The sequence below is a fragment of the Vulpes lagopus genome, chromosome 1, assembly GCF_018345385.1.
Source record: "Vulpes lagopus strain Blue_001 chromosome 1, ASM1834538v1, whole genome shotgun sequence".
Taxonomy (NCBI): Eukaryota; Metazoa; Chordata; class Mammalia; order Carnivora; family Canidae; genus Vulpes; species Vulpes lagopus.
In genome coordinates this window covers 130,305,651-130,320,048 of record NC_054824.1, presented here as the reverse complement: position 1 = coordinate 130,320,048, position 14,398 = coordinate 130,305,651, and the positions used below count along the sequence as shown (strand labels likewise).

The 14,398-nt window shown below is 34.6% G+C and overlaps 1 protein-coding gene across 2 annotated transcripts in view; it reads left to right on the top strand.

The window, feature by feature from the left end:
- The window catches only part of NOL4 (nucleolar protein 4), a 393,871-nt gene that overhangs the window by 298,423 nt on the left and 81,050 nt on the right, over positions 1–14,398 (top strand). For both annotated transcript variants that reach the window (XM_041761256.1, XM_041761170.1), the window contains one exon: positions 6,211–6,324. In XM_041761256.1, coding sequence (XP_041617190.1) covers positions 6,211–6,324 — 114 coding nt within the window. The remainder of the gene's footprint in view (positions 1–6,210; positions 6,325–14,398) is intronic.

Here is a 14,398-nt window from a genome sequence, read left to right as displayed (position 1 = left end):
TAGTATTCCTGCCATTAAAATATGAATATTCACAGAAAGTAGGAAAAAGAAAGATTGTAAGTATTCTCATCAGTTCTTTCGGCCAAATTGCCCCAAAGTTTCTGAAAAACTTTCCATTTATAACTATTAGCATTACAGAATTGCTGATAAATGGTTGCAAGTCTGTAATTAACATTATTGCATGTGTATTACACACCTCATGCTGCACATGTATTAGCTTGTAAGCTATGATGGCAGAGACAGTATTGATACTGTTTATGTATTTGAACTTGGCACAGATTCTGACTTACAGTGCTCATTAAATACATTTGTCGGCTACATAAGTGAAAATATTAGTGACTTTAACTAATAAAAACTTTATCAGTGATTTTATCACTATCTCATCATGGAATTTTAACTATTCATGATATAAAGATTATTTTTCCCTTTCATAACTTACTGAATGAAAATTAGTTTTGCCATTTGTAAAAATAGAAATAATCGTACCTGGCATGGTGAGTGAGGCTCAGAGCGATTAAATCACGAAAGTGGTCAGGCTGATTTCAAGTAGCTGATTTCATAATAATATTCAGGTCAGTCACTTCATTGCTAAACTATGACTTTATTCCATTAATTTATACAAAGGAAGCTACTTGGTTTATAGAAGAGATCACAGAGGAGCCACAGCTTTCTACATACCTATAACAATTATCCCTTTAGGAGTAGATATATCTAGAATATGTATATGATCTAAGCTGCAGAATTTTTATATTATATGTTTTGTGAAGTAACACAATTAGGAAAAATAATCTTAGTGTAGGGTTCTGTCTAAACTGACTACTGAAAAAAAATAAATAAATAAACTGACTACTGAATCCTTTGCTTTACTTATTTTGAAAGAGCACATTCTATGTAGAATCTTGGGTAGATGTGTGGTTGTTTCCAATCTTGCCTCATTGCCTCATTTAATACTTGATTTAGTAATGCTTTCACCCTGGATTCTAGTAAGCCTTGTCACTAATAAGTACTATTAACCCATGAATAGAGTCTTTTAAAAAAGATTTTATTTATTTATTCATGAGACACACAGAGAGAGGCAAAGACACAAGCAGAGGGAGAAGCAGACTCCCTACCTGGAGCCTGATGTGAGACTCGATCCCAGGACCCCGGGATCACGAACTGAGCTAAAGACAGATGCTCAACCACTGAGCCACTCAGGTGCCTCAACTCATGAATAGAGTCTTACAGTAATGATTTATTTTTACTTTTTAAAAATTGTAAAAAAACTCAGAGCTAGTAAAAGTATGGCAGAAGTTCAGAGGATGGTAACATTGTTTAGTTTTTAGTTTCAGACCCCAAAAATGGAATAGTTTGTTGGTGTGGTGGTAAATTTTACATGTGTATATAAGGAAAAGTATGTTTATGCTGTGCCAATAGGAATCACATCTTAAGACCACAATTAAAATGTGACTTTTTCATCTCCAAAAGTTCCTTGTGACAGTTGAGCCATCTGTTTAATGAAACAACCACCACTGATTTGGTCATAGATAATTATTATAATAAGAGCAGTGCTAGGGAAAGATCAACTCTTCCCAGTTGAGGATGACAGTTAATTACAAAGAGATAATTAGTAAAGGTGATTAGCATTATCTCACCTCCAGGATCAGAAATAAGTAACAGATATAGAATAACAAATAGGATAAGAAATAAGGTAAGAAATAGGATAAGAAATAGGTAACAAATCTCACTGTAGGTATAGATCATGTGGAATGTATGATTATATACATCTTTGCATCATTATTTTAAAATCTTACAATATATATACCAAGTAGTATATTTACTGAGCTATATTCAACTGGAAGGAGAAGTTTTGTTTTTCATCAAGTAGGTGTTATTGAGTTCTATGCATTTGGGATTTTTTTTTGTCAAAATATCCTTAAGTTATTACATGGAGGCTTTTGTGTTCTATGGCCACTTTTACTGATGTAAGAGGGACTTTTCATACTTGTTCCTGGTGGAATTCATAATGATAGCTCTTAACACACTCTGCTAATTAACTGCCAGTAAGCCCGTAGCGTGGCAATATTAGAATTAGAATCAGCTCTGTGCTACCAAATATGGTGAAGGAAAAGAGAGTTCTGGCGAAGATGATTCTCAAAACTGACACTAAACAATAGCTTTAAATTCCTCTATGATAACATTGATGAGGAGCAAAATTGATTAATTTCCTTCTCATTAGCTTGGTTAAAGTACTTCTGAGCTGTGAAATAGATAAAAGCCAAATTATGGAGGAACAATAAACAAAAGACTTTCATCTTTCGTATCTTAGAGCAGGGCACAGCGTAACAGAGCCCTGTGTATAGTGAGGAGCATTGGCATTCATTATTGGCTCCTCAATATTAGAACCAAAGGGATTTTAACAGATTGCCTCACAGGAAAGCACGAACTCTGCCTGGCTCCTCATTCTCATTTTGGGCACAAGACTAAGCTTTTCTTATGTTTCATAGACAGTAATTTCTTGGCACTCCTGGTTTCTCCAACATGACATTCTTGTGATTTTATATTGCCTCCATTTAGAACATGTGACAGAACTGAGATATGTTACATTTATTTTTGTGCTATTAATGAAGAAAGGCTTTAAAGAATTAATAGGAAAATATATTAGGAGAATCTCAATCCCTTTAAGAGAACTTTAGTGAGATCCTAATATATTCCTTACTTAAGTGAAAAATAGAGTTAGCTGTAAATGGATTCCTCTGTAGGAGTGTGTAGTATTTAAGATTTCTAGCTTTGTTTAAACTTACTGAGACCTTCATTGTGAAATGAGAATATTTTTTTACTAGGAATTATTATTCCCACTTTATCATTGGACTTAGATATTAATCAAAGTGTTTCCACATCATAGCTGTGTGATCTTGGTCAAGTTATATAATTTTTCAGAATTTCACTTTATTTTTCCTCTAAATATGAATATTATAAATACTTTTCTCAAGGGTTGTTTGGAAAACTAAATTAGATAATGAATCTAAGCTTCTTGTATTAATGCTTGCCCATCCCAGCTAGTCAGTATGAGTTAGATACTAACATTTATCATCAAATTAAATTAGGGTGGTACTGGTTTTCTACTTAGAGGTACATTTTTTATTATGTACTTAAGATATAGTAAATACTTTGGAAAACACATGTATATTTCCTAATCCGTAATATAAATTTTATTCATTCTGCTTTCTTTTCAATGAGCATGTATTGATTGTAATACATACATGTAAAGGGTTAACTTTGGTCTGCTTATTGTTCAGTTGAGTGCAATGGGGTGTGTGTATAAGGATTTTTTTCTATAACATTTTATATTAATGATAAGTTATGTAAAAGTACTAAGTATACAACAGAATTTCGAGAGTGAAAGGATTGAGAATTGGGAGACATGAACCCTGGGTTCTACATCTAGTCAATCTGTCCTTTGGCAGATCATTTAACCTGAGTTTCAGTTTCTTCAAACTTTTCAGAAGAAATTTGTATTGAATGATTTCTAAGGCTATTTACAGTTCCCAAGTTATAGCTTTACCATAAATTCAAAACAACTCTATCTTCAAAATTATACTATTTAACTACTGGCAATATCTATCACATACCTTTGCTTCCACTTATTATTATTATTAATTTTTTTTGCCACTTTATAGGAAAGGATACGTGACTGCTTTATCTTGAGGTTGATTTTCTTTTCAAAATCTTGAAATATTAGGCTAGCCAGTGACCTTAAAAATGATCTAGCCCCACTCAGCCAGGACATTATTCTAGTTTCTAAGAAGACCAATTTCCTATAGCTGGAAAAGACCAAACGATCCCCATCATTTTCTTTGAAAAGGAAATTATATAAATTATCACGCTTAACAACTTTTACTGTTTTAGTAAAAGTTATTTCCCATCTTGTTTTTTTTAAAATGTTTTAAATGAAAGAAAATGCTAATTTTAATTACAGAAATATTTCACCTTTTGTTCTTCTATTCAAGAAACTTTTATGTGTTTAGGAAGGTATATGGTTATTACTTCAATTGAATCAGCTTAATAATGTTCCATAGCTTTATGTATTCCTAATTCTGAATGAAGATACCTGACAGAGAAAATAAAGATAATGAAGAGCAGAAATACATCTCTCTGAATTTCATGTGACTATCAATAATTGGATCAAGAAAAGAGAGACTACTGATGTCTTATTTAGATTGTTTTAATTCAGCCCCTAGAACCAGATGAAAGGTCTAATAATGTAGTTTATAATGATGTGAACTGTCACTTCTATTTGAATAATGTTAGCTACAATCAAATAATTTTTCTTTTTTCATAATAGAATGTTCTTCTTCTCATTTTTTTCTATAATGTCTTTGCCTCCCAAACATAATTCAATTGAGAAAAACAACACTGTGTACCTAATTTCCGTGTGGTTTATATTATAATTTTGAGCCGAGCTGTGACCAAAGCTTTGCTCTTTCATGAGACACTGATTTTGTGGCTTAATATAATTTTGGTTCTGAGCTAGATTATCTTATCCATACTCAGGGAAGTACAGAATGAAATGAAGAAGCCATATGGATTTTAAAATTATATTTACATCTTTATGACAATTTATTTTTTCAATTTATTATTTATCTGATTTGATCCACCTCTCTGTTCCCAGCACACACTCCTAGCTTTCTAATTTCCTTCTCAAAATCCTGCTGCTACACTTACTTGCCGCCTCAGCGGCCTCTCTCTTTTCTTTCCTCTGCAAAAGTAACATTTCTAGTATCCTAATGCTTTATTGTCAAGGTTGTCTAGGCATCATTTTGGGTACCCCACAGGGTTAGCAGTGGAGACTGTACCCTTTACTGTTCCTACCTTATGTCTAAAGAGGTAGAAACATGAAGTTGTCTGAGACAGCTATAGAAATTGCTTCCTAGTTCAAGCAAGGTCAGAGCCTGGTCTCTTTTTACACTGTACAAATTCTATTGAGGAGTATCTGTGCAAGTACTGATGGTCTGAATTTAGCTGTTCTTCAATATTGAGATATAAGCCCTCTGGTTCAATTTGTTGAAACACATTTTATATGCTAGAGTTAGCAAAATGAATGAAGTATCATAAAGGCATGCTCCTATTCACTTAGAAAAATGAGAAGGCCTTTATTAGGTCAGAAGCTTCTAGTAAATGGCATCCATACATATTTGAGATCGAGGCTTTGAAAACTCGAAAGTGCCATATCACTACATAGGCTAGCTTCCCAAAGGACATTTTTATTTTGTAATTTCATATTTTGCTATATTATCTGGTTTAATTATCATGTTATTTCTTATCTATCATTTGCTTATCTTCATTAAAAAACTGTTCAATATCATTAAGCACTTCATCTTTCAGTTTGATGATTTTGGATGTAATTATGGGAAAAGAAAATGGAAAACTTTTCTGATTATCACAAATGATATGGAGAGTTGCAAACAATTTGAAATTAATTACAAGCTTAGTGGGGGGGTAATTAGCTTCTGTATGGGCTACATAGAAGATAGATTTCTAACATGTATCTATTAAATTAATATATATTAGCTCCTATTTCATCAATAAAACATGTAGGTACACATAACGCTCGTATCAAAACATCAAACTTGTATTATATCAAAATTATTTCAGGACTGAGTTTTCAGTTTGTATGTAAGCTAAAATATTTTTTTTTGTCATTCCCAAGCTAGTTGGTTCTTTTTTTTAAGCTAAAATAATTTTAGAAGATTTTAATCATACCAATAATGTCACAACTTCAACTGTAAATATTCATATTTCATATTAAAAATGTTTGACATGGTCTGAGTGTCTGTCAGTTTTTCCAGCTATGTTTCAGCCTTGTCACTTGATTTTGTTTTGTTGTGCATCGTCATGTGTTACGAAAGAATTAAAGCAACTTCTATTATTTGCAAAACCCAGTCAGCATTTTGTCACCGCCTATTCAAACTCCAGCTTAATGGCCCAGACTAACTATTTGTGACAATGGAGCTATGGGAATGAGTGATGGATCTGTGTAACAGCTGTAGCTTTAACCTCTAACTAGCTTTCATTTTTCATCTTTGCAATTTCCATCTCCTGTTTTTATTGAAATAAGTTCAGTTGAAATACATGGATTTTCCTGCACATCCTGTGAGCTCCTCTGAGAATAGCATTGGTCTGTTAATAATTTTTCATGTTTCTCTCTCTCTCTCTCTCTTTTTTTTTTAGTCTCGACCTATTCCTTCCCACCTTACTTCAGCAGTTGCAGAGAGTATCTTGGCTTCAGCCTGTGAGAGTGAGAGCAGAAATGCAGCCAAGAGGATGCGTCTGGATAGACAGCAGGTACTGAGGAGCCTTGGGGGCTGGTGTGCACCCATGATAGAAAACAAATACAGTTCATTAGCCTGACTTACGTAGAAGAGCATGAAACTTTTGAATGGAATTTTGAAGCGCACCAAGATATGTTTTTTTGTGTCTTTATGAGACGAATTTGAACTTGAAAATGCATGTTCATGAGATCAGTGGACATCCATCAAATTTTCTGTGGTGAAAAATGGCCAATTGTAAAGTTAATGAGTCGGAATTCTGCATAGTATCCAATTCACAGGCTGATTGCTTATTTAAGTAAGTGGTTCTAACTGATCATTGACTATAGTCTTGTAATTGTACCTGATTGTTTATGATAGTGACAGGATTGTGTTCATTTTGAATGAACATGAACCTTTCTTAAATCGCCTCTGGTTTGCTGCTAAGTGTCAGTATTGTTCTGGGCGTGGTGAAAGCAAGGACTCTGAAAGACTAGAAAGCCATAAAAATGGGGATATAAAATAATGAAAATGTATGTCCTGGGCTTGCTTCCTCATTAATGAACCATTTGCTGTATATCCATTAAGTATCATTTTTCTCTGTCTCTTTTCTAAGGAATGTACCCCAGGTGGTGTGGATGTGTGCATTTTTTGTTTATTTGTTTCATTCAGTTTTCCCTTGGCTTATCTGCATTGTGTGTTGCCCCTTCTCTGATCTGGAATGCCTTTCTCTGTCTTTTTTTTTTCTCTCTAGCCCTCCTAACTATCCATAATAAAGTACTAAATTATAATACATGACATTCAATGCTACACATACAAGTATACTGTATTCTGACTTTTAAGTTATTTTTACAACAAATGATCTGGTGCTTCATATCTTTCATTAAGTTGGGAATGAGAAGATCAAAGTGTTAGTCTACTTTTGTTTTTCCTGGGAGCCAATGAGCTTTGAAGAAAAATAGAAAAAATTGTTTCCATTCCAGGACCAAAATATGTAAAAGTGTTTCATAGTGGCATTATTTAAAAATTTTCTGTGTTTATTGTCAGTGTGATATGTGCTAATAATTCTAAACAATGCAAAAGATGAAGCCTTTAATTTTTTTGAATGTAGCATTTGCCTCAGATGACATATATATGAAAATACTTATTTTGAGTTTGTTAATCATTCTTGGCCAACAGTATTTATTCATGTATACATGTCCTCAGTGAGACTCTATTTATTATTATAAGTCTAGAATTTATCTTGCTTGAAACAAGTCAGAGCACTATACAAAATACCATGTAGCAGTGATTGAAATGGTATATTCTGGAGTTAAATACGTCTGGTTTTGATTCTCAGCCCTGCCCTTTCTAGTTGTGTGCCCTTCAGAAAGCTGCTCCATTCTCTGTGCCTCAGTTTCTTCATGGGCACAATAACAATAACAATAACAGTTCTAGTCCTATAGTGTTCTCATGAGAATGAGATTTATTATATTTAAGTACTTAGCCTGGCGTATACTATGCATCAATAAATTCAGCCTAGAAAAGAAGATTTTAACTCATGTTCTGTCATTGCCTTGGCATCAGTAAAACTAGAAAGAGGCACTAATGGGAGTATCTCAGATACAGGAGTTTTGAAGTCAGACTAAGTCTATTTGAGAAAAGATCATAATTCTAGAAACTGGAGTGAGAATTCTGAGATTGAATGTACTCTATTGGTTGTTATCTTGCTATATATCCCACCCTAGTCTACACTCTAGAATGGTATCAGTCATATATACAGTTGTTATGAAAATTAAATGTCTCATTCATGTTGTGAACTATGTATGATCACTCTACAGTATCCCCAAAAGCTGGTCATTCATCTATTGATGGATAGATATCTATAAGATAGAGGATACAAATATTAAATTCATAGATTTGTTTTGAGAATTTAATAAGGCAAGGCATATGAAAGCATAGTTCATTTAATAAGTTTATGTATTGCCAGAATACTACTATAGTCACCATTTGCTTGAATATCTAAAGTGGTAGGAAAATCTCATCTCTAGTAGTACTAACACTCTACTATTTACTAACACATGCTTCCCACTTTCAGAGAGCTATAACATTTTGACAGTCCTTAAACTGAGATCAAATTTGCTTCCTAGAGCTTCCTTCTACCCATTGAAGAAAAATGGCTAGCAATAACAAGGAGAATGACTTCTTACTTCTGCCCAGGGAGTAGGTGCTGGGAATAGGTGGTGACCAATTACCTGTTTCCTTTTCCTGTCCTCATACATATCAGTCATTTATTGCAAAATTCTGAGAATAGGGGATGTCCAATATCTCCTTCCACATAGAAATGTTCTTTCCAGACTTTAAACGTGTTCAGTGAGCTTGGGATTTTTGGGGGAATATGGAACAAATGCTTTAAAAAATACATGCTACGATTTACTGGAAACCTAATAGGCACTTAGTAGACTTTTTTTTTTTCCTTCAGTAATTGCAACTACCCGGTGAGAAGCAGATATTTTTATTCTCATGTCCCTGTAAGGAACCTGAGGTTCAGAGAATAGAGATTATTTGTATAGGGTCATCCAGCTACATGAGCAAATCAGACTACAAGTTTCTATTATGAGAGGCTGACACTTGAGATCTCTGTATAATCCTATGCCTTTCACTGATACATTCACTGAGGGAAAACCCAGGTCCTGGAACACTCTTAGGACTCATATCATTTGTGCCTCTGTTCATAATGTTTTTGACAGTGCACTTTTCTGTTGGAAAACAATCTGTTTTATTCACAAAGATACTTGCACTCTCTCATAACTAGTAAACCAGGCTTCTCCAGTAAGCAAGTTATTTCCAGCAGGGCATTTTTGTCTCCATATCAGCTATTCTCACTTCATCTGAAAAATGAGTTATGCGCTATGAACACAGGTTTAGTGCTTATTTAGCATTTTAAAATAAATAATATATTACACATAGATATTTAAAAATATCTAGATTATTTCTTCTTAACATAAATTCTGTAGATTTCATTTGGCATGCCACACAAAGACTTCTACCAAGTGATTTTGCACTTCCAACCAAAGCATGCAGATGGGACAGCACTCTCCTAGTTAGATCTAAACCCTCTTTACCCAAGTAGAGACAGCAAGGATTCTTTGGGTTGTTGGCATTGAGATCATTCCTTTCTGCACACATTCTTAGCCCAACTCACCATTCGTAGTATTTGCTGGTGATTCAGATTCTTTATCATGCCCCTGCTATTCTGTAGGGGCATGAAAGTTCAAGAACTGGACAGCTAAATGTGGACTTTTAAGTCCTATAGCTGAGTGCTTGTTGCCAGTGGTTGGCCACATGTAGAGTGATAATTATGTATGTCCTTCAGAGTTTATGAAGCTTGATGAATTAATTGGATTTTATAAAGCTGTTTGAGCTATGAACATGAAAGGTATTATGGATGTGTTAAATACTTTATTTCATATGCCCACCTTGTACCACAGTCCAGAGGAGACTTGTTATTATGCAGCCTGAGCCCTGGAGCAAGCCAGTGGCAAGGACAGGAGCCTACTGTTTTATCAAGAATCAGATTTCACAGAACTGAGGTCAACCCTCAGTGCATTATAGAATATAGTCAGCATTTCTTTTCTTGTAACAGGAAAATCTGGAATTTTTATGGTAACTAGGAAAGTCTTCCTCACTCTAACGATGAAAAAAAAATAAAATGGGCAAAGTCAGACTTCACTTTTCTATGCTATAGCTTGAATTAATCTTTTTCTCTATCTTTATTACTTTTTCCTTAAAGAGATTTTTTTTTAATGCTCTTGGTTACAATCCATCTAAATAGAGAGACAAAAGCAGAAAGTGAGAGATGAGAACCAGCGACTTGGTGGTGACTTGTTACCCATGGGCGTGGTTTTTTTTTTTTTTTTTTTTTTTTTTTTGCTGTTTTTAAGGGATAACATATGTTTTATTCCTGGCTTACTGACTTATAAACTTCAGGAATTTCTGAATAATGTGTTTCTGAATAATGTGAGTTTCTTTGGTTTCTCTTCTCTATCCTTAGTTCTTTAAGTTAAATTAGTTTATAGTGCCTAGGTGGGAATCACATAGAGCCAAGAGTCAAGGGCTTCCACAGCATAGTACAACAGATACAGCCCTTGTGAAGGACAACGCAGTACAACTTTGCAAAGTGACAGTTTTTGCGGTGACTGGGAGAGATGACAAATCAATGGTAGGTTGTAATGTGAACTCTTGGATTCTTTTTTTTTTTTTTTTTTTTAGATTTTATTTATTTATTTATGAGAGACAGAGAGTAGAGAGAGACACAGGCAGAGAAAGAAGCAGGCTCCATGCAGGGAGCCTGATGTGGGACTCAAACCTGGGTCTCTAAGATCACAACCTGGGCTGAAGGCAGCGTTAAACTGCTAAGCCACCCGGGCTGCCTGAACTCTTTGATTCTATTGAGAAAAAAAGAAAACCCCAAGAAAGGGAAAGGAGAAATGGCATGTTAGTTCCTTGTAATATAGTAAAAGGAGACAAATCAAGGGAAAAAATACTAAAACTGGTGTGTTGCGGAATTAGAAAAGAAAAATCACAAAAATAATTAAATTATTATTATTATTATTATTATTATTATTATTATTATTATTTAAAGAAGAATCACTGGTAGTAAACTAGCATGAAACCACCAGCCAGGACCCAAAACTATTTGATAAGTCCAGAGTTGCTACTACTCTGTTTTCTTTAGCAGTGGTGGTTGCCCTGCAACCTGGGTCTCTTCATGATCCATCGGGTGTCCTGTTAGGGTACTAATGAGAGGGCATTTTATTAAAAGAAATGTAATCATAGGTACAAAGGTTGAAAACATAGCTGTGTAAGCATGGTGTCAGTTTTCTTATAGACTTTGTAGTTTGTCAAGGACATTTTTTAAAACCAGCCAAAACACTGTGGTCAAGACTTCGTTTTCAAGACAGGCGGCTTTTCTATCATATTTCATCCTCTACAATTGTATGTTCTTTTGATACCACTTATAAACTTTAACAGATGCACAAACTGAAAGCAACATTCTTCAATAGGATTTTCTGCTTACATTGAAACAATGTGCTGCTAACAGAGATGGAGATGTGGCTTGAAACCTTTCTGTGCCCTTGCAGCCCACACCCCTGGGCTCTCATTCTCAATCATCTTCAACTTCTACTCTCAGATTTTTTCTTTCTTTTATTCAGTATTTTAGGGAAAACCTGACATCTTTGACTCTTTCAACATATGTTTCAGCATGACCCTTTCATCCAAAGAAGAAAATATACTATATAAGAACAACAAAGGGCCGTAGAGGGTAGTTCTTGGATTACATTGTATTTCCTTTGTAACATGCACAATTTAAAACTACTTAGATAGAATAAACTTCTCAGGTCATCTCACTATATGGGGCATTATTTTCCTCCTTGGTAAGAATATTAATAATAGCATCAGAAGTATGTATGGATGCAGTAGTGTGTGAGGTGTTTTACAAGCCTATTTTATGTCACTGTCATGACTTTTTATGAAATGGGGAAACTGAGGCTTCAGGGAGTAACTTCTCCCAAGGGTACAGAGTTGTTCAGGATGGAGCTCTGCTTTGATCCAATCTTCGTACTTTTTAACATCACTGATTCCACATAAAGTCGCCAAAGCAGCAGCAGCTCCAACTGTCATCTGCTATATGTGTGTGGTGGCAGCTCACAGCATTCAGTGACACGAACTTTCTAAATGGTGAAAACTATTGGTTAAGTTCCAAATGCTGCATAGTACAATATTGCCTTGATTTGCATAGTAGCGATATGCCTGAAATAATTCAATATATATTTAAAAGCATGCATAAACACTTTGTGTTTATACCTAAAGTCAACTTTAGGGTCAGATAATTGTATGTAGGCTTTTGCCTACAAATATATATGTATTTGTACATATTTGTATGTACATGTATTTGTACATATTTGTATGTACAAATATATATATATATATATATATATCCAGCAGGACTTTTTAAAATTCACATGGGAACAGAGACAATTTAGTCATTTGAGACTGCCTAGAGCATGTCAGAGCTTCTAGTAAACTGGTTCCTCTCCCACTTCATGCCTGTGTCACCTGCTATGTATTTTCCCAATGTCCCCTGTGAGTGGTTGGTAACACTCTCTCTAAGAAGTGCTGCTACGGGTAGGAAATATCAGAAAGGGAGACAGAACATGGAAGACTCCTAACTCTGGGAAACGAACTAGGGGTGGTGGAAAAGGAGGAGGGCGGGGGGTGAGGGTGACTGGGTGGCGGGCACTGAGGGGGGCACTTGACGGGATGAGCACTGGGTGTTATTCTGTATGTTGGCAAATTGAATATGGAATATTTATTATAAATAAATAAATAAATAAATAAATAAATAAATAAAAATAAAAGGCAACATAAAAAAAAAAAAAGAAGAAGAAGAAGAAGAAGAAGCACTGCTATGGGGAGAATCCCTGGGTGGCTCAGAGGTTTAGCACCTGCCTTAGGCCCAGGGCTTGGTCCTGGAGTCCCGGGATTGAGTTCCACATCGGGCTCCCTGCATGAAGCCTGCTTCTCCCTCTGTCTGTGTCTCTGCCTCTCTCTCTCTCTCTCTGTCTCTCAAGAATAAGTAAATAAAATTAAAAAAAAAAAAGAAAAAGCACTGCTATGGATGGAGTAGTCTAGGATTTGTGAATAGGAATGGGAATCATAAATTATGAGATCCATTCCTTGATAGTGAACTCATAACTCTGTTACTCCAACTTGACAAGATGACCTTGAGCTTCAAAATCCGCAAGTTTCCCATGGGCTTTGCAATTATCATAGTAAATGAATTTTCCCTCCATCCTTTTCTCCTTCCTTTTACGTTTTGTTTTTATATTCGCTAGGACCTGGAAATAAAAATTGCATAGTTCAGATAAAAATAACTTCACTGGGTCCTTTGATTTACTTTTATGTCTTTGCAAGGATGAGGCAATTAAGTATCAATGGCCCTTTCAATTATGCCCTCAGTCAAAAAACCAAGCCATGTGTGATTTGTAATTCCAGTTTTATTCTTGTAGTACAGTTCCACTTAGTATTCATCAATTCAACTATTTTAAGGTCTCTCCCAAAATTACATTTCTATTCTTTCTAATTTTGAAGTCACCATTATGTTAGATATTTATAACAGGGATGCCACAACATCCAACACTTTGCTACAAATAGAATGCCACAAAAAGATAAGGCTCCGTGGTTCAGAAATGCATGTTTCATCAGTTTTAATCATCCATAAATATGCTGTTTGCATGCTCACCATTGGAGGGCATGACTTGGCAACTCTTCTCTTTCTGGAATGGGTGTACACTGAACTATCTGCTTACATCATCCCTTTTTTTTGTTTGTTTTTGTTTTGTTTTTTGTTTTGTTTTGCTTACATCATCTCTTAAATGCCTGGCAATGTGTAGGAAGTCATCATATTCTAAAGGAATATAGGGAAATAGCTAACATAGTGGATACCAAAACATGACCTTAAATTCATGAGCACCAAGGAATAAACCAACTAGTAAGCCAATCCAGAGAAACTAGATCACAAACATTCTCACTATTGCAAACCTACTTTCATTAAACCAGAACAGACTCTGGGACTAGGTATAATCACATTTTTAAACAATAAAAATATAGATATGTTGTACGTTACCTTACATTTTTGTAAAAATATTGAAGCTTTATAAGCATAAAAACAAAGGAAAAGTAAAGATATATACCAAAATAAAATGGTTTAAAATTACATGAAATATCCCTTATGGATAATTATCATGCATTTTTACCATTCCAATTTAAAAGTTTGAGCTTATGTACACATTATATAATATTTGAAAAACAGGGTTAAAATAATTTTCCTGGAATTTTTATTTGCTCTGTGGGAAAGAATACTTGACCTGAATTCTGTTGATATTTTGTGAGCAAAATAATTAGCTTTATGAATTTGTATTCTTTCAGCATTAGTTAATGCAGCTGGGCCTCAAATATGAATTAATTCCAACTTGAGTTTTTACAAGATATCTTTTTAATGGATTTTAGAAGTTTAAAACTTTTTCCATGAGTTTTTCACTTCTCTGGGCAGTTCCTTAAATATTCCG